Source organism: Dermacentor silvarum, chromosome 3 (assembly GCF_013339745.2).
Source record: "Dermacentor silvarum isolate Dsil-2018 chromosome 3, BIME_Dsil_1.4, whole genome shotgun sequence".
Taxonomy (NCBI): domain Eukaryota; kingdom Metazoa; phylum Arthropoda; class Arachnida; order Ixodida; family Ixodidae; genus Dermacentor; species Dermacentor silvarum.
In genome coordinates, this window is record NC_051156.1 from 209,138,359 (window position 1) to 209,164,577 (window position 26,219).

Sequence of the window (26,219 nt, forward strand, 5' to 3'; positions counted from 1 at the left end):
ATGTCGGCGAGTGGCGGAGAGAATTAGCCCCAAATACCCCGACCGCGCAGGCCGTGCAAGGTTTCGGTGAACAAAAATTGAATTTCTCACAGTGAAATCCGTCAGAAAAATGGTAAAGTACGACTTTACCATTCGGCGTCGGATTCGCGGTCGGATTGTTTGCCAATCGGCGTCGGATTATAATTTGAATGTACGAGAAAACCTAATTCTGCGACGAGGAAACTCAAACACAAACCCCTTTTCCAGCATTTCTACCAGAGCTACAGCCGGGCGTCCGGATACTTTACTTGCGAAAATGATATCCAGATGGCGCTCGCATTCTAGGCAGGTTAGGGAGCCTACATTCAAGCGCGGCGTTGCATGTAGGCTCCCTAAGGCAGATCAAATTGAGACTTCGCCTGCTAATTCGTTTTGGACGCGCGCGCGCGTCGGGGCAATAGCAAACAATTAATAAAATAATAAAAAAGGTGCTAGGGCGTTCACATTTATATAGTACGTGCATCATTGGGCACGTGACGGCGCAGACAATGGGGAGGAGGTGGCGCCACGTCATGAGCGTATAAAATGAGCGCGTTAATGACGTTTCGTGGTCTACAAACGGTATAGCGCTTTTGCACTCCCACAGTGTCTCTGCGGAATTTTTTATTTTTTTTGCTCGCTTCGTGGTTGTCACACCTAGACGTTATTTTTGCGCAGAGCCGGTACCCGGTCAGAATGGTAACGTCATTCTAAAACGCTCGCGTTAAGCTAAGCAAAAGTATATAGGAGGCTGTGGGCTAGGCCATTGCAGTTACGGCGAACAGCATACATGTGTACGATCCGCGTGTTTGATGCAGGTAACCTGTCCGGCCACGAGAACAAGGTGACGTCTCTCACCGTCAGTCCCGACGGTGTGGTGGTGGTGACTGGCTCCTGGGACTCGAGCGTCCGAGTGTGGGGCTGAACGGCAGCGTCACTAACAAAGCTACCTGTCCACACAACTTCACGAGAAAGCGCTGTGCACGCGTACGTTCATACAGATTTGTACTCGGAATGTTTTAAAACGGTCCGTGAGAGTCTATAGCCATACAAACCTCGCCGGTACCATTTACTGGATCGTGCCTGGCCCTACTGCTAGCTCGTTCTATGTGGCAATGGGACGTTATATGAAATCACTGCGATCATAAGCAACAAACTTGCTTGGTTGGAGAGGGAATTTCCGAGCGTCGACACCCGCGGAACATAACTGCAACGCTCCAGTTCGACGCGCGACAGCCGAGGCCGTTACAGCACTCGCCCGATATCGTAAAATGCACGAAGCGCCGGCGGCGATCGGGCTACTACTACATTATGATAGTTAGGTTCAAGTGACAACCAAATATTGCGGCGTGACGTCGACGCGTCCATTTTCAACACGATGCGAGCAGTGATAATTACCCAACTGGGTACCATATGGTCTATTTGGAACTGTAGCCTTCACGTACTTCCACGAGCAAAAAATAAAGGAACCAGGGATTATGCACAAAGCCGATCTTCTCCACCTATGAATGAAACTTGAACTTAAGGACTGCAGCCCAAAGTTGCATTGCGAACTTTCCAGTACGCTTGTAAATTTCGGATTATGCGTGAATCATGAATAAATTGTTTTTTTTTTCTTTTTAGCCGAGCCTGTGGTCCATAAACTCTTGCTCACGATTGCACATCATGGTCACTGCACAAAGTGTAATGGACGAAGCGGCATGTCGAGTACGTTGTTGCAGCACTGGATGACAGGGAAGCGTTCTCGCTCATTCTTCTAAAGGGACTCTAAAGGCAAATATTACGTCAAGCTAAACTGATAGATTAGTGCTCGAGAACCTCTCAATCGTCAATATTATCGTGAACAGAGCCTTAGTAATCGAGAAATTGAGGTAAATGCAGGACACGATTAGAGGCACCCCTGGGGCATTCAAGTAGTTGCCCGATGACGAAGGCACTCATTTAAATTCCGTCAGTAGTACTCAACCACTCTCTAAAAAATGTTGCAGTGGCTTAGCTCGGCTATGCCAGGGTATACGTAGCGTTAGCAAAGGTTCAGCTGATTATTCTTAGCTTTCCTGGATGTCTAGATTGTCAAGGATTAGCTTGATTGTCATGCTTACTGCTGCTCCAATGACACACACAAACGCCAGTCAGAAGCGCAGCGGCTCCAGCGCAGTGTCAGACGGCGACTGCACAGCGAGCGCGCGCCGGCGCCGGTGCGTCTACCACGGCTACGACGTCACTCCTCTGGAATGCGCAGACCGGCGGCGGCGGAGTGCGCGAGGTGCCGGCTCCGGTGCGCAAGCCGTGTGACATCACTGATCCTTGCGCATGCGCAGCACGGCTCTTGATGTGCCGCGCGAAACGGGCTTGGCTAGGCCAGTGTAGCTAACGCTACAAAAAAAAAAAAAAAAAAAAAAAAAAAAAAAACACCATGATCGTGATCGTATTGTATTATCAGACGCAAGAAAATACTACCTTGTCCAGTTCTATTCCATTTTTAGAAAGAACTCATTTTCGTCACCCTTTACAACGCCGCGGGTGATCGAAAGATTTCATTTTCTCCCAACTCCGCGCTGCCCGCGCTTCAGTAATTCCGTTATCGCGTAGTGCTGCGCTGGTTTTGCTGGCTCCCGAAACTCGCACTAACTGCAAGTGGCAGAGAATTCCACGTCCATGTGATGTCGCGGTATGCCCGAACGGTCCACGCCACTGGGTAGCGGGAGATTTGAAGTGCGATAAACGTATTCGGACACTTCAAATGCAATTTTCTCGTAAACTTAGTTTTCTTGGCACAAAACAAGCGCTGCGAGGTTTCCGGACGGGTATTTTAACAGTTCAGAGAGAGAAAATACTTTATTCCAGGTCCGACTAAGACCAATAGAACAGCTCACGTATTTGCCTTTAGTGTCCCTTTAAAAGGATGAGCGGGAACGCTTCCGTCATTCAGTGCTGCTAGCCTCTAAAGCCAGTTTTCCCTAAATCTGATAACGTTCCCCGGATTTCCCGTTTTTTTTTTAGAATGCAGTTATTCACTTTGCTAACATACTTTCGTAGAGATAAACTGATGCAGATAGACTGAAAGTACATTTAAACTAATGAAGTGGCTGTGCTCATGCATAAAGGTGCAGTGCAAGTTTTTGCAGTACAACAGTTCTTTCCTTCACAATTTTCGGGGGAGCTTAGGAAAAGTTTCCCCCAGGTATAGGGAAATTGCCCTAGATCTGAACGCGTACCATGCAGCCAAGGACCACATCTGGAACACTAACATGTTCGAGATGCTTTATTAAGTGAGCTGAAAAGCAACTTTTGCAGAAGACTGCAACAAGTGAGATGTGCAACACGGCGGGCTGGTGTTTTGTACGTAAAGACAAACAGCTTTATTGGACAAGTTAAATAACATACACAAGGAAACTGGTTTCACAAACAAGACTGAAAGCTACATACTGAAATAAGACACACAGGCTGACCAGGTGTCCCAATAAAACACCCGGGAACGTCTTTCCAGCCCATTTCCACATCGTTTTTATACCCCCCTTTTTGCGTCCACGTGTATGTGATGGTTTGTCAAACGACGACTTCTAAGGGCCGTTTCAAACCCTCGTCCCATTTGTGTGTGGCTGGTGAAAAAACCTCTTTATTCTTTTGAGTCCCTGGAGAGAGAAATAAAAGTAACAGAAAACAGAAAAGGCGCAGGGGGAGCTTCTCTTGCTTGCCCGCTGTACCCGGAACAAGCAAGAATACGAAAACCGGACGCGGCAGCGCACGGAATATCGAGGGCCTAGCGAAACCTCGGTAACTGCCGGGAAACGAAGTTTTAGGAGCATGGCCTTTTCATCTTCGTCACTCATTCCTCTACTGCGAGTGTGGCTGTGTGCACAAAATCGCGACGGCGCGGCGGGAAGGTGAAATCGTCTGTATAGGGAAGGTCGAGAAGACTCGACTACCTTTGGGGGCATCAAGCGCTCGCCCTGTTTCCTCACCGGCACCCTTGCGTCTTTGCAAAGGCGGCCGCGTTCGGAGCACTTGCACGTGCGAGCAACAATAAGATCTGACAAAAAGTCCTTCGGAGAGAAAAAGCACGCCCACGCGGACTTTAAAAACAAATCTGTAGTGCACCTGCACTACAGAAGGGACAGCACCGCTCCCCAAGTGGCACTGCTGGCAGAGTCTACACGAGCGCTCGGTTACCACAGCAACCTGGCGCTTCGTTACCAGGCCAACGAAGGCAGCAGAGCAGCTCCGCCGCGCTCCGTACACAATGAAATGACTCCGCGGGGGAGCGAGCACGAGAGACTTGGGCACTGACCGGAGTCTTTTTTTTTTTAATCACTTGCTTGGTCTCCCAAGTTATCCACTTCATTGTACGCGCACAGACATACGAAGATACATAACCGCTTGTATGCATATATCTATACAAAGTCGAGGGCGGGGGGCAATTTGTTCGCTCTTTATACATTCCCGGCGCTGGCGTGCGGCAAAGGCTAAGTTACGGGAGAAAAAAAGATAAGACGTGCAATGAAAGGATACAAAACTGAAATCGGCACCGCGCTGTTGGACTAAAAACGTGAAGCGCTGCGGAACGACCTATGCGTGGCGCCGCGCTTTATCAGCCGGCGCTCATGAATTCACCGCTCGCATGTACAAACTATTTCCGTGCGCACATACGTTCGCTAACACAAGGCCCGGCACTGAGGCACGACAGACGAACGAGTTGTCGACTGGCGCTATAAAAAGAAAACTGATGCGGCCGGCAATAGCCGTACTTTTGTCTTTTCCGTGTTGTACCCCCTAACCTGGTCAGAACTTTGACTATCTCGTCTGATCCAACGTGAAAAACTGACAGCTTCCCTACAGCCTCCGTCGCACGCACGTCTCCTACAAACCGCAGTGAGGGAGGAGTGCCAATGTCTATCTTGCAGAATGATGTGCCGGTCTCCTCCTTTCGCAACCACGCGACGAGAGAAAAAAAAAAAAAAAAAAAAGAAAGAAAATCAACCGGCATGTCAGCACTGTCGTCGTCTCTCAAAGTATGGCAGTTGTGGCACCCGGGAGGCGGAAATGACGGGGTGGACCCGACCGCCTCCCCAGCAATGTCCTATAGTTGTCTTTGTGTGTGTGTGTGGCATTTGTATATATATATAATATATATAATGTGTATTTATATATATATACGAGCGACGACGCAGACGTGTCTGCAAGTATACATATTTATAATATATGTATAGGTTCTCGTTTTCTCAAAATCCTCGCCCGGAGAAGACTGCCGCTGCGCTTTGTTTGAAACAGTAGCTCCCTTGGGGGGAGGGTGGGCATTAAACCCTCTTCCCTATGACTTTTGTGTCCCCCCCACTCACGGCATGTATAATAATACTCCTTTGATAGCACAACACAACAGGGGGGGGGGGGGGGGAAGAAAAAAAAATGTAATGCAGGACACAGAATGTTAAATAGTGTTAATGTGAAGAGGAGCAAAAGAAATAAGGCGCAGCTTTAACACCAGCGGCATGAGCACTGTACACACGTCTCACAGTCCAGTCTCCCTCTCGAGCACCGGTGGCAAACAGCGGGGCAGGCAGGAAGCCACACGGCACCATCCCCTCTCTGACGTGGCGTGCTTGAGGCAGGCAGGCAGTGCCAGTGGGTGGGCAGACGTCACAGCATAAACGACACCGACAGTGATTTGCAGTGCCGAGATTTTTGATGGCCATAAATGAAGGGTTGGTGAGCCGGGTGCAGTGAATGAGCTGGGGCTCGTGCCCAAACACTGTCCCTCCCACCACCACCACAACCGCTTGCAGGGAATGCCTGTGCCAAATCGTGTCCGTTGCCCCCAACTTTTGCCCGGTAACGCCGGCCCGCCAGCAATGGCGACACGGCAGAGTGCAGACGAGCCCTAGGTGCCCGAGAAGAGAAGCTTGAGAGGCAGTGCATACACATTTCAACTCCAATGTCCAGCTCACAGTGCAACAACCAAGAATCTATCACTGACAGGTATGAGGGGGGGGGGGGGGGGGAGTAAAATGAAAAGCAGGCCAGAGACAGTGACAGAAACGAGTCATGAGGCAGTTTCGTATGCACAGAGCAGGTGCGTGTGCATTTAGAAAGCCTGCTTGCTTGGCTTGGCACGCCCTGCTGCACACTCTGTGCATCCCGTGCACGGTGGATGCCCGAGTAAAAGCTGGTCTGGTTCAGGCTGTGTGCAGGCACAAGCAGAACACTTGCGTGTGCCTGTGGCAACGTACTGGGCCGCGAGAACACACACCCTTGTTGCCAAAGGACTGACACGTGCCAGGCTGGCGACGCGCGAGACTACTACCCTAAGCACAGAGGAAAACGCACACGCTGGCATCCCCTCCACAAGAGAAACCGAAATGAAAGCAATTGAAAAAATAAAGGGAGGGCCAGAGAGAGAGAAGACGAAAACAGATTGAAGCACAATGTAAAAACTGCACGACAGTCCAGATGCAAACGGCAGCGGTCATCGCACAAGTCTGCACACACACACGCGCGCACGTTCACGGCATCACCACACAATTTTTGTCCAGTTGTTTGTCGCCGTGATGGGCGCAGAGAAGTAAAAACTGAAGTTTCAGAGAAGGGTGGTGGTGGTGCTCAGGAGGGAGCCACAGGAGATAGCAGTATAGGTGGGGTGTGGCAGGTAGAAAGCTTGGCTTGGGGGGGTCTGATGAAAGCTCGGCGCAAAGGTATGTGTGTGTGGTGTGCATTAGGGAAAGGGGTGCGGGTGGAAAGGGCCAGAGAAAAAGGAGAAAAACCGGGTGGCCGAGGGAAAAAAGGCAGATCGCGACATGCCCAGGTGCTGCGAAAAAGTGATGACCTAGAAAAAGGCAGAAGACAGCACCCTGGCACGCAGGCTTGAAAAAGATTCGAGAGAGAGTACACACAGCTGTTACAGCTTCTAAGCGTAGGCCGTCTGTGAGCCTCGCCTCACACACCAGTCACGCAGCACACTCTGTACAGATGAGCGCATGGAAATGTTGGAGGCAGGAGAAAAAAATGAAGCAGGCAATAATAAGATGCAGCAAGAGCCTGCTTAGTAGACAGAACAAAGAGAAAAAGAAAACACCTGCCAGCCCAACCTATCCCTGTCGCACTCCGACACGCTTTCTGGGAAAGACCACTGTCTCTTGCCAGGGTTTGGCTGACAACCTCAATTTACCTGTCCAGTCTAACCACCAAACACAACAGAACAAACAACACAGATCCAAGCCATTTTTTTTTTCAAGGTGCAGGGCATGCCTAACAGAAGAGGAGGCTCAGCACCCAATCAAATGTTTATACAAAGCTATGTACAATGTGGAAGGAAACAAATGCCTTCAAGAACAATCGCTTTGGAGGCTAAAAAAAAATGAGGAAGACTCAGCAATGACAACGCAAAGTCAACAATGCCTTCACATATATATATATATATATATTTTTTTTTTGCAGTCTTCCTACCAGACTTTTCACACTGGCAGCTCTTTTGTAACGCAAACTGGCTGCATTTGAACTTCTGGCAGCCCCCCCAGAGAGGCTCCAAACGGAGGCACCAAACAAGAACAAATTTAAGCTGAGTAATCTATTGTGGACAAAAACAATTTAAGATAAACTGAACAGGGAATAGTGTAAAAAATCGCAACTCACAGCAAAGTCAAGGTGTTGAGGGTCGGGGGTGGAAGGCAGAGGGGGGAGAGAGAAAAAAAAAAGTACGCAGACAGGGGTTCCACACGAAACCCTGCGTTTCTCTGTGCTTGAGCACGCACGAGACAGATGCTCACACACCTGTGACTAGAGAATTGACGAAAACTGGCGTGCCCAACAAGAAGGGGGAAAAATAATCCCTAACTCGCTCTCTCCTTCCATCCACATTCTCGAAAAACTACGGAAGAGAACAATCTCTCCGTGTCAGCAAGCACTACTGTACTCTGTAATAAAACAACCGCAGGGGTGCTGGGAGGCTGATCAGACATTGCGATTCGCTTAGTCGACTCGGAGTCTAGAGCCTCGTACCCCACGACGCAGAACACATTCACACTACTCACACGCAGCAGCATATTTTGTTCCATTGACGCTGTTCATTCATACATAGCACGCACACACATACACACTCATTTCGCATGCGCACAATTCAAGAACGGAGGGGGAGGCCTCGGCCCACTCCCAGACACCAGTCCAGGAAGGATGGCTTCACAAGGATCGAGAAAGAGAGAAACCAAGCTGGCCAGAGTTCCAAGCAACCACTCCCCACCAGTCAGGGAAGGAAGAGAAGGCTTTTTTTTTTTTTTTTTTTTAAGGACAAGTCCCAGGTAGGAGGGGGAAGCCTTATGGGTGAAGTGAAAACTGTCCACCAATGCTGACGCCGAAATGCCAGACCTAACTGGAAGAGTCATCACTCCGGCGTTCCGATGGAAAAAAGGGTGACGAGAGCAGAGAGGGAGGGGGAGAGGAAATGGTTTTGAGAAAAAGAAGATGCACGGAGTGCAGTTGTACATGGAAAGAAAGAAAAAGTACAAGAGCTTCTTGGTCCAGTGCAATACAAAGCAGCACACGACTCCCCCCTCCCTCCATCCTCCTCTCCCCACCGTGAAAGAAGTATAATGACACTGGCTGGTAAATGAAAGCCATTACACCTCCCTCCCCTCTCCACTCACTGCCCACCCGCATTCCCTCAGTCTCTCTGTGTGTGTAAGTGGTGGGAAATAGCGGTGGTATGGAAATTCTCGCGCCGGGTAGGTGCGCAAAGGCAGCAAAAGTTGCCCACAGAACAGCTTCCAGATGTCCGCGGGAGGAGAGTCCGACCGGCTGACGAAGTTTCTGCACCGACCAAAGAGAGGGTGGCTGAGGGGGAAGTGTGCAGCAAGAGCTGGGCGGAGAGGGAGAGAAAGAGAACGAAATCTGGAGTAGTACACCTTCTGGAGCGAGAGAGGTGTGTGTGGGTGAAGGAGAAGGAAGAGCAGCATCCGTAAAAACAGAGCCAGGGAAGAATCAAGCAGGGGGCTGGGGGGGTGATCCAGTCTTCTTTCTCTTCCTTTCATCATCGTCGTCGTCTCCCATCCCTTGGTGCTGCTGCTGCTGTCTTCACCCTAGTTCCATATCTTGAGGAAACTGTCCCAGGAGCCAGTGGCCACTGCCATACCGTCTTCGGTGACGCCCAGGCAACTCACACGGTTGTCATGACCAGCCAAGACACCTATAGACACCGAAGAGAAGAAACGCATTAGAACACGGCCAACCAGTAACGTGCAATTGCAGTGTTTGCAGGGTTTTCATACTCCATGAAACAAACCCCACATACAGAAATGAATGTGTAACTTCATACTAAGCTTTGAAATCATTTTGATTACTGCGCTCCTAAGTTGTCAATATGTTTCATGATCGCACAGCACCCTTTCATAGACTACTTGCAGTGATTCGATAGAGTTGAACCTTGATTTACCATAGTTTTTTTAATGCCCATAACCTTTACCAAGAAAGAAGCAAAGCCACCAGAGCACTGCTTGATAAATAAAACATGGCTGTCCCTTCCAGCAAACCAGGGTTCGTACAGGTTTCCAAGAAAAAAATTCATGGACTTTTCAAGGACCTTTCAAAAATTGAAATATTTAATACGGTAGTTCACACACGTTACATTTTATAGGACAGAACAAAGAAAAGTGATTTGACTTAGTGTACGTACAGTTTCATTAGACTAGATGAAATCCTGAAGCTTAGGGCAGGTCTTTCAGTTTCTTTTCTATTTGCCTCTTAATGCTGCTTATTTCTTCAGCCTTTGCTTTAGCGGTCTTTCTCAACCTGTTTGATTTCACCACGTGCGAGATGTCACCAGTTCTCTCAGCCTTTTCTGCATATCCATCTGCAGAGGCCGTTAAATTGGTAACAACTGCCTCAAGCTTCTTTTTCTTCCTCTGCAACCCTTCAACTTCTTCCATGATTGTGCGCCTTTTTGTCTGCTTTGAATTTTCCTGGTACTGTTTCTTTTCCGATTCCAAGTGTGCACCGTAATGCTGCCTCGCTGCGGACACAGCTATTCTGAGTTTTTTTTTTTTGTTATAGGAATATTCAAAATTCCACCTGCTGTGTCCACTGCGTCACATATGATACGCTGTGAAATGCATGACAAACCTTTCAGATTCTCTACGGAGATCTGGCGGTTGACGCTGAACCCCCATCGACAGTTGCTTGCGTTCGTTGCTGTCGCTTTGAAATTTACATCTCACAGGCATTATTCTGAACCATGCGCAAGGCAACCGAAACGGGGGAAAAAGCAAACAAAGCGTCGACGGCACCGGAGCACGCACGCAGATAAACAAAGCACAATGTGGCCAACAGATAACGCTCAGGCTATGAGGCTGTACCTGTTTTTAGAGGATTGCCAATAAATCCAGCCCAAGGCGAACCCCCCCAAAAAGTGAAATACTACCAAATTCAACTGTTAAGATTCATGTAACTGCTTTTTCGTTACTAATAATCATTATGGCACAATTTGCATTTTTTCTGAGGAGGTCGAGACGCTCTAGCCTCATTGTGGCCAGCAACTTTTGGCCAACCCCGAAGTCGAAGCAAGCCAGAAGGAAAAAAAAAAAAAAAAAAGTGTGCGGCGGACACGCGCTCGCTTCTTCCTCGAACAGGAAGTTTGCCGGGACCACCCTCAACCGCCATATAATGTGAGTCGCACTGTCGGACCCCGTGAAAACATCAAGAATTCAAGGGTTCTCAAGGACGGAAAAGAAATTACAGGACTTTCAAGGCCTTGAAAACGGAACTTTCAATTTCAAGGGTTTTCAAGGATTTCAAGGACCTGTGCACACCCTGGCAAACTTAACTGGCAGCAATTAGCAAATATGTTACCGTAAAAACCCGCGTATAATACAAACCCGAATATAATACGAGGTGAAATTTCTGGGACGAGAAATTAAAAAAAAAAAAGTTTTATCCACGTATAATACGAGTGAGAGAAACTCGGGGAAAACATTTACTTAAATTGGGCTCTGCACTTCATTCACTGTCGGACAATTCCTTGTCTGACAAATCTTTCCAGAGGTGCTCGTCCTCTGTGCCATCGAGCGCGTTCGAGATCCCGCACTTCTTGAAAGTGCGATGCACAAGGTCTTTTGGGATGCTCGCCCATGTGTCCACGATCCACTTGCACAGCGTGGCTGCAGATGCCTGCTTCAGCCGCCCGGTCGGCGTCACTGCAGGTTCACCTGACCACATCCATCCTGCATAGCACCGCTTCACCGCGTCCTTGAAAGGCTTGTTGACGCAAACATCTAGAGGCTGCAGCTGAGACGTCACACCACCCGGGATAACGACGAGTTCAGTTCCAGAATCACACAACAGCCTCTTCACTGAGCCGGCCAAATGGCCACGAAACGCGTCCAGCACGAGGATGGACGGTAACGACAACAGTACACCGGGTCGCCTACACCACACGGACTTTATCCAGTCGAGCACAAGACTCATTCATCCACCCTTTGTCATGGCATGTCACGATAACATTTTTCAGCAGCTCACCTTTCGGCATTGTCATGCACTTTAAGACGACATAGGGGGGGGGGGGGGGAGCTTGCGGCAGTCTGCTGTGCACGACAACATGACGGTAACATGCATCTTCTCGTTCCCAGTGGACCTGACCGGAACTTGTTTCGAGCCCTTTTTGTGCACGGTGAGGGGCGATGGCATGTCCAGGTAAACTGGTGTTTGTTTGGTCAGCATTGCCGATTTGCCCTAGCTGAAAGTTCTTCAACATGTGCAACGAAATAATGTGGCGCTGGAAAGCCACCAGTAGCTCTTCAAACGATTCCGACAGCTTTTGCGAAATACGTTCTTCGGCGCAATGAAAATCTCGGACGGCACATGTAGCGAAAAATCCAATGCTTGCTCGCTTGAAGGCAGAGCTCGTTATGCTTTTTTCTCATGCAAGCTCAGTAGGTTTTGCTTGCATAAGCTCCACACGCTCACAGCAAGATGCGCGGCTCGCTGTTCTCGTACGAATTCAGTCAGGGCGAGTTCAATTTCCGGGAATGTCCCATTCTTCAGGCTGCGAAAGCTTCTTCGCGTTCCACTGATGCTTCCCTCGGTGACGCCAAACTGCCTCCCAGCCGCACTGTTGCCGATGTCCTCTGCAGCTAAAATCACCTTTCGCTTGAAAACAGCCGAGTACTGCTGTCGTGGCCCCGACATATTGCTCCTTCACATAAAACGATGCACTTCGCGAAGCGCGGTTAACACGTGAACTGCCAAGGTCTGCACTCAACAAAGAAACAATGCCGTAGCCATGCTGCAATAGCGAAGTCAAGCCGTAGCCACAGAGCAATAATGAAACCAAAAGTTTGAGCCCAACTTTCCGACTAAAATTTTCGGCCAGATCCGCATATAGTACGAGGCGGAAATTTGGGATGCTAATAACAGGAAAAAAAAAAAAAAAACCTTGTACTGTACGCGAGTCTTTACGGTAACTCACGAACTTCCTAGTGTAGGATTTTGCCAGTGTCCTTGCTGGGCATCAATTCCCATTTGCAGGGTGCTTCACTATGCAAGCAGAAACAGAAACAAGCTCCTGTGAACCGATTATAAGCACCAAACCTAAATGGTATTGCGACAGTGGTGCACGCAAAAGATGTGGGGAATATTATGACTGCAAGGTGGCAAAACCTACTTGCAGGCTCATGTTTTTGCACCCTTCGCTGTTTCCACGTTAGCTAGAAGAAAGACCTCAAAATGAATAGCTCTTTTGCATCAGCTGCGAGATTAATCCTCAGATTAAAGATTTCGAGTGTGCTTTTCATGAACAACAAATAGTTCAGCAGTTGCCGCAGTATGTTTTGCAGGCTCCACGCTCACCCGATTATTCCCTAGTATTCCATTTACACAGGTTTCACCGCCTTCCTTTTTTCAACCCTTTCTGAAATAACAGTGCCGAATGATGGCAGACACTCACCTGCACGCTCAGCCTTCATAGAGTCCCAAACGTTGCAGTTGAAGTCGTCATAGCCAGCCAAAAGCAAGCGGCCCGACTTGGAGAAGGCCACCGAGGTGATGCCGCAGATGATGTTGTCGTGCGAGTACATGGCCAGCTCCTGGTCCGCTCGGATATCAAACAGGCGGCAGGTCGCGTCGTCCGACCCCGTCGCAAATGCATAGCCGTTCGGGAAGAACTGTAAGACCACACCAAGAGAAATCAATCCAAGCTCTGGTATGCTACACTTTTTTTACACTGGTACGTGCACACAAGGTCTTGGCAGCTTCCATGCATACACGCAGAAGAAATTTCTTTTGCTCCTCAAGGTTACCACCACCATTTAATGATGATAATAATAATAATAATAATAATAATAATAATAATAAAAGTAACTCTAGGGGCTCCCGAGCTGGACAATAGAAACCCACCTCAACGCTTCTATTTTGTGGCTTCCATAAAAAATCTGTAGCCACAACATGTGTGCATACATTTCACCAAGTTTCAGACAACAGGGGTGGAACTGATACAGTGTGTCTTGGAGCACTCCTTAGGAGCAGGTAAATTGAACTTTTGGAGCCAGCTGGGGGCAACTAAAATACCGTTTCAGAAGAGATAGAAGGGGCATATCAGACTATTTGGGGCGCAAACAAGATACACAGCACAAAATGAAAGTCAAAACACAGAACAGGTGCTAACCCACTAACCACGTGTTCGCTTTGCCACCAAACTTCTTGTTGAGGTTCCTCATTCATGCTTATAATATGCAGTGAAAGATTAAAAACTTTCTAATGTTTTCATCAGTACTAGGAGTGAACAGTGTTTCATTTTAATGGTGAAAAAGGTTGTAACATAAAAGCTACAAGAAAAAAGAAAACTGCCCAAATAGCCTCTCAACAACATAGAATACTAATTGAAAACAAGCTTTTCAAGACTGCCACTGTATGACTAGCTTTCAAAAAATTCAGACGATTACAATACTCCCCAATTTCGAGCGCAGCTCTATACGTGTTTTCATTTCGCAATATATTGGCTGGTGTGGACAATCTGCCTCGCGTGGCACATTGCAAACGTAGTGAAGTGTGGCGCAACTACCTCCCTAATTCTGGAGATCGCGAAAGCCAGCGCGTGGGTGACGTGTGGGCGCAATTCACAGCAGCCATCGCAGAGAGACCTCCCAGATGACGTGCGCTACTCTGGCGCCATCTCATAGCCATTATCGCCGCAATACGCTTTTCTTCTCACGCTTTCGCCACACCCTCCTGCTCCTCTGCCTCATAGTTCCCCGCTGCACCCTCTTCCTCCGCTTTCCTCTTCGCGTCTTTCATTGCCCACTGCACTCCGCATTCGCTTTCATCATTCGCTGTGCTCGTTCGGTTACGAGTGACGATGCCAACACCGAAGCTCATTGCAGGAACGAGCGTCCAAGAGCTGCGCTCTAAAAATATTCAATTTGCTTCTGGCACTATTTCATTCAGTCCCAAAAATTTACTTTCATTACGCACCCATGCAGATGTTGGCTGTAAGTAGAAACATTCCTATTTTCCTACTGCCGATACCCTGTCTATCCTTCATTCCTATAATGCCATAACTTGTGCAAACATGCTGCAATAAACTGCGCTGCACTCAGGAATAAACTTCACTCACCGTCACTGCATTGATGTCAGATTCATGCCCTGGAAAGGTCTGCTTGCACATGCCATCACGGACATCCCATAACTGCAAGCATATAGAAGGGAAAATGAATAAAGTGGTGCAACAGTTCCCACAGGACAAAACAGGAACAGACAGCGACTACAGCAAATCCAGTAGGACAAGTACATTGCTAACAAGTGTTGAGCTTGCAGACATGGCGTTTGGGATTAACCACGAACAGAGAGGCCTCAATGCACCTGTGCCCGAAGGATCTTTTCAAGCTGCTACACTGCAGACTGAAAAGTAGATAACTTGGGGCACCCATCGCACATATGCACTAGCACACCTGTCATTAGTAAAGTGATTATTGAGCACACTCAACTTCTGGCTGATTCGACACTAATTAATTCAATGTTCAGATGTACTAAAAGATGTCCGTTATCATAGCCAATTAAATACACAAAGAAAAGAAAAAAGTCTAATTCCTCTTGAATTTTCCATTGTGGCCAACCCCATGTGCTAGATAGATTAACACGAACCAACATGATAAAGTGAGGCTTGATCAATTGTCTGGTTAAAATGTAGCCAAACCAAGAAAGAAGGCTATGTGGTATGTATTTTGGTAAGAAACTCCCTGCACCACCAGGAGGAATTAAGCTGCTCCGAGTAGCCCAAGTAATAAAGAGCAACTAGTACCATCACAACTGGGTCAGTGAGAGCCAGCCCTTAATATACCAGTGTCGCACAGGCCCTTTTAAATGACGATCAAGCCGATGGCCTTAAAATTTTAAACTACAAACCTGAAGGGGCAGTATCGCTGTGACATAGCGAACTAAATGGCCGTTCACATATTTCAATAATATGATACTAGAGTAGAACCTCGTTGATACGACCACATTTCGTACGATTTCTCTGCACCAACGATCGCGATCGAGAGCGCAAAAAATGACCCAATACAGTTATGCTTCTTTTTTACTGGTTAATAAGTTCCCAAAAAACATGGTCTTTCGGCTCCAACATTCTGTACATTGCTAAACTGCGATTGTATGATGCGTTTTCTGGCCGCTACATCCCATGTGAACTAGAAAATGTGTAAGGCACGTGCGAGTGAGAGAAGTAAGTGCCCGCCATGGCAGCTTCCCCACAGTATTCGCCCGCCTGCGTTATGTGAAAATGACGGCACACTCTCACAGGTACCACCAATCTCCACACAGATAGTCGCAGGTCGCATTCACAGCTATGAGGTAAGCATCTTTACCTATTCGTTTCAGGGCGCATCTGGCGTAGTGCCGTTGCACATTTTTAATAGGTGATAACCTAAACGCACCACCCCTCAACTGCTGCAGGCGCACGAATTGAGTGTCATGTTTTGCTCTGGTGGCATCATATTTCGGTGTCACCAGCTATATTTGTTTTGTTGTTTTTTTTCCCCCGGTCACCCTCAAAACATTACATAATTGGAAAGCGACAATGTGCTCTCTTGGGCCTCACCAGCTTGATGGGCTTCAGATTCTTGCCCAGTGGGCACATCAACATGTCCCGCCAAAATACCCAGACAGAAGAAGCTGCTGACCATACTTGCAAGTTGAATTACATGTAATTAATTATGTGTATTCAATTATGTTTTTTGGTAATTTCGTAATTTAACAATTACTTTGTTTACTTGGTAACACTCACTGTAATTCAATTACACTTTTCAGTAACCAATTACAAGTAACCAGTTACATTTCTGACAAACATGCTAGATCAGGGTATGTAGCTTTGAGCACTTAAATTTAGTGGGAACTACAGTGTCCAAAGGGATAAAAACATGTACATGGGTTACCTCCTTGCCATAATTAACATCCTGCAGCTACTCACTTTGATCATCTAAATATGGCTAGCTTGCACGTTTGCACACCTCTTTAGGAAGTCCGATCTCTGAGCTTTTCTTTTATAATAAACATCTCTCTTCTGGAAGCGTTTTTAAGCACCCTTTATAAGCGGTAAGAGCTACTGCCCAATTCTTCCTTTAGTGCAGTCTATGACTTCCCTGTTATAGACAGAAGTTTTTGTTCGTCGAATAAATGTTTCAATCTGCCTCATGTACACCCAACTCGTATACATCTATTTTTGCGATTGTAAGACACGGAACAGTATTTTGAGGGCTGAATAACATGCAGCTTTATATTACATTACATTAAAGATTTGGCTACCCTTTCAAGGAACGTGAATGTTTGTTGCAGTCCTTAATATTAGTCGTTAATACCTAAATCGAAAACAAGTGAAGGGCATTGAAAGGAAGCCCACCAGATGTTGTCAAACAAATTGAAACGGCGGTTTTGACTCGATAGCAAAGGTCACTCCAGACGCTGATGCCAGGGAATCATCTATGGACCATTTTTCCGCATTTTTCCTGGCCCTATCGGGAACACTGAAGGCAAGCTCGTTCTGTTCACTGTATTTGTGCAACGTTAATAAATGTAGGAAAAAAACAAACGTTAAAGTAATCAATTACTTTCCTGAGGCAGTAATTGGTAACTGTAATCAGTTACTTTTGTCCTGTAAAATATACAAGTCTGCTGCTGACCCAGGCCGAATTCAAGGAGTGCAAACGTAAACTTGCCCAAGCCGGGCCGCTGCCGCAAGCTCTGCTAGTGCTGCAACGATTTGCGCAATGGTTCGCATTATAAAGATGTCAACTACAGTTGAGTATGCAAAATTTCTTATTGACTTAGGATCGTACAATTTCTCTGTTAGCATGTTTTTTCACAAAACATATATATGGGTGAGGTTTAACTGTAACTGCATGTGGTGCAGCCGTTGAAAGCGTCGATTCCACATCACTGAAAGTGACCAGCCCTTTATAACAATTATACCAAGTACGTAAAAGGCCCATTTCTATTGATGTAAGGCTTTTAAATGAGACAATGAAATAATGTGTTAGTATCCTGATTTACACCACTGGCGCACTTGCACATTTTTTAAAGGATTGTTGTCGTTTTGTTTGGGTACTCTAGCAACATTGGGGCTGCTGGCTGCAGAGTTTTTGTCATGGAGAATGACTGTCCCTTGTTGTTGGCGCAGGAAAATAAATACTTTTACAAAATAAATAGTCTCTTGCTATTCTTTCTCTCTGAAAGCACTTACTGCTCTCTAGTGTAGGCACGCTGTTTAGAAGAGTGCCCACATTAGCCGCTTGAAGGCCTTTAAATATTTAAGGGGGGACGTGGCTTTGAAAATCAACTTCCTCATTTCTTCATGGATTTTGAAGAAAATTGGCACAAATGTTTAGAATGTCTTCCTGATACTTCCATCAAAGTTTCAGAGTGATACCTTGAGAACATTTTATTGAGCAGAATTTTTCTCTCTTGAACTTTCTGGAGGGCCTAGGGAGCTTAAAAAACATGATGGAAGGCTCGTTGAGTATTGACTGCATAGCTCAATGCGTGCTGAAGGTCGTGACAGTCTTACTTTTTTTTTTTTCGCAACACAAATTTTTTAGATAGTCATTTTTCAAGTTACCTTCGCACCAAGCACACTTTCGGGGTGAACGAATAGCCATGCCATAAATTTATAAAAAGTCAAGATAAAAATGCGAGACTGTCTCGACCTGCACTGTAGTCCAAGGAACGTGACAAAAAAAAAACAGAATCAAAATAGGCTAAACGGTAACGAAGAAATCAGCTCCAGAAACTGAGCAGAAAGGCGAAAAAACAGTTTTGAGAAAACGGCTCTCAAAGTTGCACCTTCTCTTCAGTTCTCTAAAACGCACCAAAGTTGTAATCTTTGATGTGTTTTGTGACGTGGGGCTTCTTGGACATGTGGCCTCTGGTCTGCTGAGCTTTCGTTCTGCCTTTTTCATGTTTGTATGGCATTCTTTACTGCTTCTCTACAAAGAGCATGGTGCCTGGGTTTCAAACCAAGTGAGGTGCAGAACTATGTGGGCATAAATATGCATTAGTTCTAGCGTTGTATCTGCAGACTGCCTCATTGATAGCAGCCTCTAGTGCAGTCAGTGAGGCATTGTTTTCTTTTGGTAGAATCGACCATGTTACTGAATGAAGGCTTTCAGCAGCCTTCTGAATCATCTTCCATTGACAATGGCTATGGAGGTTAGGAGAGCCACTGATAGATAGGCAGCAATGCAGCTGCTAGGTGCTTTCCAGTCTGTACTTTTGTATCATGCCTCACTTCTGCAGCCAGGTGTCTGTGCCAGCCCAAGTGGCCTAGTGAATAGAGCTCATGATGAGGTTCTCTTTACGAATTAAAGGGGTGGTATGATGGGTATTGTTACGAGATATCGTGGAATTACGATAATGGAGTCGGCGCGCGATGTGCCAAGTCGCGGGTCCGAGGTGCCGATGTGCGAAATGCCTCGTCGCGGGTCCGCGGAATAGACGCTCGACGAGCTTAGTCGCGCAGTCCGAGGTGCCGATGCGCGAAATGCCTGGTCGCGGGTCCAAACGCTCGGTAAGCTCAATCGCGCAGTCCGAGGTGCCGACGCGCGAAATGCCTAGCCGCGGGTCCGAGGAATAGACGCTCGAGGTGTCGACACTCCATGAGCGATGTGCCGACACGCGAATTGCCTAGCCACGGGCTCGAGGAGTCGACGCTCGAGGTGCCGACGCGCGAAGTGCCTAGCCGCGGGTCCGAGGAGTCGACACTCGATGAGCGATGTGCCGACGCGCGAAATGCCTAGCCGCGGGCTCGACGAGTCGATGCTCGATTAGCTTAGTCACACAGTCCGAGGTGCCGACGCGCGAAATGCTTAGGCAAGGATCCGAGAAGTCCGCGCGCGATGTGCTTCATCCCCGAGTCGGAGACGCCTACGCGCGAAAGGCTTAGCCGCGTGTCCGAGCATTCCGTGCCCGAAGCTCGGTCGCGAAGTCCGCGTCACCGATGCTCGGAATGCTTAGCCGCGGGTCTGAGACGTTCACAAAAAGCGTAATCGGCCACGCTACTGCGATGGCCGCGTAGCGCCCGCTTTAACACTCGTCGAGATTATGGAAACTGTCCGGAGCTCGCGAGGAGACCGCAACAAGCGGAGCAGACGACGCCATCACGGAGCGAGCACCGGACCAATGGCGAACCGCGCTGGAGTCACGTGGCGGGCGCGGCCAATCGGTGGCTCCGGCACGACCTTCAATCATTTGCTTTTTGTGTGCTTGTTTCTGTATGGAGGAGATAGCTGAAGCGGCAGATTTGAAGACGGAGAAATGCGCTTTCCAACGAGACCAAGATGGCGGCGCTCGGCTGCGCCGTTCCGGAGATATCGTGGCTTGAAAAACGCCGTTTTTTCGCGATTTCCGCGCAATTTTTCGCCACCTTGGCTGATATAACAATTTTTTTAGAGCACTTCCACTTGGTTTTCAGTGATGATATTTCGGAATCAGATAGAATAAGAGTTACAGAAACTGAAAATGTGATTTTCAAAAAATCGATTTTTTAGCCATTTTTCGCGATGCGAAAGCCGCGTCCCCCCTTAAGTAGTGCCGGGCAACTCTGTCAGCTCTATGCAGACACCTGTATAGAGCTACTGTAATCTCTCATAACCACAATATACAGTCAAACATCAATATAACTAAGTTGTACTTGCAGCAAAAGACTTTGTTAAATTGTGAATTTTATTAATTAGAGGTTTTAAGATTTCAGAATTAAAAACAACTTCACAAATTTCCAGAGCATTCCTGGTTGGTGGTGAATTTACTCAACAATTGTTAGCATTGACCATGTAGCATTATCTACTTCGCTGGCGAGTCAATAGACTATCGATGCAAAGTTTTCAAAATGCATGTGTGACACTATATTATTTGAAATGCAAATTTGAAGGAACGTGCTTTCCCTAGGCAGAGCCCAAAATGCAGTAGACAAGCACACTAACGCACCTTGGCGGAGGCATCACAGGCCCCGGAGACAAATGTCCGCATGTCCGGTGACAGGGAGAGTGACATGACGTCGCCAGTGTGTCCTGTGAATGATGTACACTGCTGGCCCGTCTCTATGTCCCAAAGTGCACTGCATGGTACACAAGGGCAAAACACCTGTGAGTATGCACGTAGAAAGGCAAAAGCACATGCAACGTATTACAAAAAAATGTGACAAAAGAAAAGAGAGAGAGAGAGAAAGGAAGAAAACAGAAGCCTGTAACACTTTGAACACAGGCATGGCAACTAGTATAATAGTAGGTGCTGCATTCTGCACTCAGACTACAAGTAGCTTTCGTATACATACAACATTTTTGAGCATGCTTAGTCCATCGATAACACTCGCAAAGCCAATAAATAATACTGTAATCTCTCATGACCACAATACACAGTCAAACATCAATATAACTAAGTTGTACTTGCAGCAAAAGACTTAAATTGTGAATTTCGTTAATTTGAGGTTTTAAGATTTCAGCATTAAAAACAACTTCACAAATTCCCAGAGCATTCCTGGTGGATCAGATCGTTTTAGTAAGCACTTATAAACAAATCGGAAAAAAAAGGTCGGGCCATAATAGCGTGGTTATGAGTCTCAACGCGTGCAGTGGCGCTCATAATTGCATGTGGACAAAGTCTGCCCTACACAAACTCATTACTGGAGTACATATTTCTCGGACAGCACATACTTCAGACACAGCGGATATTTCTTAAAGTATGAGGGTCTGCAGTAATAAGCTTCCAACTGTATTACAGCAGAAATAGTTTACTTCTGAACGGATGAACCACACGAGTCTGATAGAACAAAAAAAAAAAAAGAAGTATTTTTCGTATGACTGGGGCTAAACTTGTCCCCCCTCTTTTAAGTCAATGCACAACCAATGTTGCCCTCACTTCGTATTTACCCGAATCTAATGCGCACCTTTATCTGGAGAAAATGATTCTGAAAACTGCCCGCAAGTTACAATCAAATATGAAACCAAAACAACATTTGCAGTATTGGCAACGGCCCACAGTCATAGCCATTAAAGGCAACATCATCACCGTCACAAGAAGGCAGGCGCCAAAGCAAGTTCTCGTGAAGCTTGCCATGTGTTCACTGTGTGCTTGACTGTGCGTTCATAATATGGCAAGTGAAGCATAAACAGCAACGACGACACGCTGTGTGAATTAAAAAAGTTATTTCGCACAGTCAAGCTAACGGCAACAAATATGGAGGATGATATGCCGGTGAGTCGACAGCGAAAAACATCTCCAAGGACGACGAGCAGTGCAAATAAATTTTTCTTCTGTGAAGATAAATTTCGGATGCGTTTTTTCCCCTTGATTGTAAACGTGAAGGGGCACACTAGTGTATATATATACACAACACACACACGCAACACACACACACACACACACACACACACACACACACACACACACACACACACACACACACACACACAGTTTCCAGCTAACACTTTCGAAATTTATTGAAGGTTGCTTGTGGCAGATAGCCCAATTCTAGTTAATGAGCTGGTCTACTCGAAGAGGCGGACATTACTTGCACAAAAAATTTTAATGCATAATCGACTAATTAACAAAAATCTACTAATTAAGTTTTTAACTAATTACCTGATGGCCCATATTGCAATTTACAAATTGTAGCCGTGGAGTTCGCAAGGTGGATCCACTTAGAATTAATTCTCAGGATGACACCAGTTTCGAGATATTTCAAAACTTTGCAGAGAAATGCATTGGCGTTCCAGTTAATTTTGTTCTTCAATGCATAAAGCGACGTTTTGTTAAGAACCTAACTGAAACGCGACTCCATGTATATGCATACCGCTTACAGTGCAGCCGTGTGAGACGAAATACCGGTTATAATGTGGCTTCTGGGGGAAAATCTCGCCGACAAGGGCGGCAGCGAGCACGCTTCTCAACAAGGTGCGTGCTCGTGGCCGGCGTATGCATGCATTATTCAATGCAATCAAACTCTCGTTAATTCGGACTTATTTGGCCGCACATCGGTTAATTCAGACTACTTTCGGACCTCCGTGAGCGAGGAGCGCCGCAAAAAAATGTGCGATGCAAAAGAGCAAGAACGGTGCTAGCGTCCAACCGAAACACAGCGGCGGAGTCCGCATCGCCACAGCCATCAGTTGAAATCATACGTGAATGACAGCAATGCCGGAACACTTCGAGCCTGTATTCTTGCGTTTACCGCCATGCATAACACCGCGTTGGCCGCGGGCTTTCGTAACTGTGTAGTCGTCATCCACGATCGCGTCGACAGCGGCCGCGGTTTTCTCCGCAGCGGTTGCGGCGAACAGTAGTTTCGTTTTTACTCGGTATGCGCGTTCGCCGCATGCCTAAAAAACTGGGTAGTCGCCATCGATGATCGCATAGACAGCGACCGCGGTTTCGCCTGCAGTTGTTGCAGCGAATGGTAGTTAATTCGTCCAGACTCGGTGCGTGCATCGGGCACGTGCCTTCAGCACCGAAAAGTCACCGTTCATAATCGCATCGATAGCAGTCACGGTTTTTTCCGCAACGGCTGCAGCAAGCAGCTGTTTCGTTTTGACTCGGTGCGAATCTGTCGAGCTTGAAGAGCACGGACTACATTGTGATTGTTTTTGCCAGCTCACTGGCAAAAACGTAATCGTGATGTGCGCGCGATAGTACAAAGCATGTCTGCATGCTTGGTCTACATGTTTTGCATACGTGCAGGGCTTGAAAATCGTTGTTTTGGTTATAGTGCGGTACCGCTTATAGTGCAGATATTCGAGACTCCGGCGACTTGCGTTATAAGTGGTCTACACTGTACTACTGACTGTAGACTGCCAATTCCAGCATGCTGATCAACTGCTTTAACCTCTGCTTCTATCAATGCAGTTTTCTGTGTCGTGTATCAAGTGGACCCTATACATACTTTGATACACAGCAAGCAACACAGTTAAAGTTAACCAAGTAGTGTGGTCATTAAAGTCTCAATCAGTGCATTTCGCAGTGGTTGTTTTTGATCCACAACACTTTCTACGGACTAACAACTTCATGCATTACAACTACAAGATTACTTAAAATTACGTATTGTTTGCACACCTTTGTGCTTCGAGTAGGCAACGCATGATATATTAGTCACGAGTGCATGTGATGCGCTGCCCTTGCTGGTCACAGAGATGTCACTTTGCTTGTTGGGCGGTAAATATGTCCAGATCCGAGACCCTTTCATGTAATATTTATGTCATATATTGCAACACAAGAGTATGGCTTAATGTTACATTGAATTATACGACACATACCCGTATCTTTCCTTCATATGTGCATGTGCTCATGAATGTAGGCAGTGAGAGAAGTCTAGCGGTGGCATGAAATGGAATATAGATGGCACCTTGACCCTGTGCCCTGAAGAACTCTGAAGACAAGCCTTCGCATGGAGGTACAAACAAGCACTGGAGCCTGCATTCATGTGCTAGAGTGAAATAGTTGGTGAGCTGTTTATCTTGGCATGCAGAAAGAACACTCTAAGACAATACTTGTTTGCAGAAAAAACCTCACTCAAGGAAAGCGCCACATGCTAAATACATTGAAATCCAAACTTCATTCTCATTTGCCTTCCTATTCGACTGCCACAGCTAGCCAAGCCAATAAATCAAGCTAAGCCAAGCCTAATGCATCCGATGGCTGTGGTATTAACAACTGTAATGAAATACAGTTGAACCTGTTTAAGATGAACTCGATAGTTCCGCAAAAAGTGGTCGTTATATCAGTAGTTTGTTATGTAGGGACTCACCTTCAAGAACGCTCAAAATTTAACTGTGCTGAATCTGGCATCAGCAGTTACAATTCGGCAGCATTTTGGTCCAAAAACCACACTTTCAGTGTCATGTTTGTTCCTGGTACGTTCACGTTCCTGCACCTAGCTGCAAACCTCCGTTAGAAACGTCTATCACCGTACAGCTCTTTGAAAACAGCACCCGGTTACAATCACCTGTCATTTTAAAACTGCAAGTGCAACCGCCATATTTTATTTATTTGAGAGCAAACCGTTCTAATGGCCGGAAGTGTAAACTTCGGAAACTACTGCAGCATGCTGCCATTCTGCAGTCTCAGACATCATATCATGGTCCCAGCATTACCACTGCGCGTCGACCACACTTGAGCCGTAAAATTATGTTATCTATGTCCCTTTGGGCGAAAAAAAATTCAATGTTCGAAAGGTACAACGTCACTGCGCACCGTTATTAATTGACAACGTGTAAACAAAGCACCGCTGAACTGCAATTTCCCTATAACGGCATCTTCCTCTGCAACACTACGTGGCAGAAGTGCGTGCTGCACAAAACACAAACGCGCAGCCATAGAGAAACTGAGCCAAGACAGAGTGGTGGATTCGCCGCAGCAGCTGCTTTTGGTCAAGTGATGTGGACTGCTCCGGCATCCCGTGACATCACATGAATGTAGAAATCTGTGCTACTTGCAGTCTGTGCAAGCTTCGCGAGCCAGCAAAAGCAGTGCAGCACTACGAGATACCGAAACTACTGAAACCAAAAGCGCGGGCGGCACAGAGTCGAGCAATAACGAAATCTTTTTACCGCTCGCGTTGTTGTCAAGGGAAATTGTCAATGAGTTTTTTTTTCTAAAAATGATATAGTAACTGAAGAAGTAGCATTTTCTTTCGACTAATATTGCAATAAATGATGTTTCTATAACAAGTGGTTGAGTACTAGTGACAGAATTTAAATGAGGAGTGCCTTCGTCATCAGGCAAGTACTTGAATGTCCCGGGGGAGTCTAATCATGTCCTACATTTACCTTAATTTCTCTATTACTAAGGCTCTGTTCACGATAATATTGCCACTTTATTGCCACAAATATTCGTGCGCACTAATCTATTAGCTTGACTTAATATTTGCCTTTAGTGTCCCTTTAAATAGTGAAGGAGTTTTGTGCGACTTTTTACAGCGAAGCTGATAAGAGCTAGGCTCCCCAGGATCATGTCCACGTGTAAAAAAAAACTATCAGCATTTGTTTTGGCTCCATGTGCGTGGAGGTTCGGCTTCATGTGCGTGGTGGTTTCCTGCCAGTTGTGCCTTGGCACAGGTGTCAAAATGCATAATGGATGGCCCATTGTTATACCCCTCGCCACCGCTGATGCTGCCTCTTTCACAAGTGTCGGTGATACTTGGCAGCGGCACGTCCCACCAATCGTGCCCGTCTCGTGACGTAGAGATCATGCTAGCGCGGTTATCAGCTGTTGCCCTTTGGACTTGCTATGAGACGGACGCTCATTTAACCATATCTTCCAGGATACAGACGTCAGGATCCTGATGATGCTGTGCAGTGTGCCGTGACTATGAACGCTGTGGTTCATATGCTAGTCTGAGGCGATGGGGCGGACTTGGCGCAGCAAATTCACTACTCGGCCATCGCGTCGGGCGAAAACAAGACGTCGGTGTCTTTGCTCTTTGACGAACATGCCGAAGACGCTCAATATAGTCGATAATGATAATATATAAATTCACTATTCACAGTAACATTCACTACAGCAGACCCACCATAGTTACAGCTTTTATCTTCACAGTAGTGGAAGGGCTCTGAATTTTTTTATTGCTATTATAAATTCTTGTTGCTCAGAATCGTTAAGCAGCTTCAAGTGATGCTAACTCCAGCCTCGATGGATCGAGGGTGGCAATTAAGTGAGGGAAGTGCCAGACAATGATTGTTGATTGTAACTTTGTC

General features: G+C 46.7%; 2 protein-coding genes across 2 annotated transcripts in view; one reads left to right on the plus strand and one right to left on the minus strand.

The window, feature by feature from the left end:
- Positions 1-1,944, plus strand: part of LOC119446577 (guanine nucleotide-binding protein G(I)/G(S)/G(T) subunit beta-1) — a 31,293-nt gene extending 29,349 nt beyond the window's left edge. The window contains exon 9 of the mRNA XM_037711047.2: positions 837-1,944. Coding sequence (XP_037566975.1) covers positions 837-943 — 107 coding nt within the window. The 3' untranslated portion in view covers positions 944-1,944. The remainder of the gene's footprint in view (positions 1-836) is intronic.
- Positions 1,945-3,356: 1,412 nt separating this feature from the next.
- The window catches only part of LOC119446578 (guanine nucleotide-binding protein G(I)/G(S)/G(T) subunit beta-1), a 44,177-nt gene continuing 21,314 nt past the window's right edge, over positions 3,357-26,219 (minus strand). The window contains exons 5-8 of the mRNA XM_037711048.2: positions 20,461-20,590; positions 14,606-14,677; positions 12,941-13,157; positions 3,357-9,190 (exon numbers count right to left, since the gene is read on the minus strand). Of these exons, the coding sequence (XP_037566976.1) occupies positions 9,084-9,190; positions 12,941-13,157; positions 14,606-14,677; positions 20,461-20,590 (526 nt within the window). The 3' untranslated portion in view covers positions 3,357-9,083. The remainder of the gene's footprint in view (positions 9,191-12,940; positions 13,158-14,605; positions 14,678-20,460; positions 20,591-26,219) is intronic.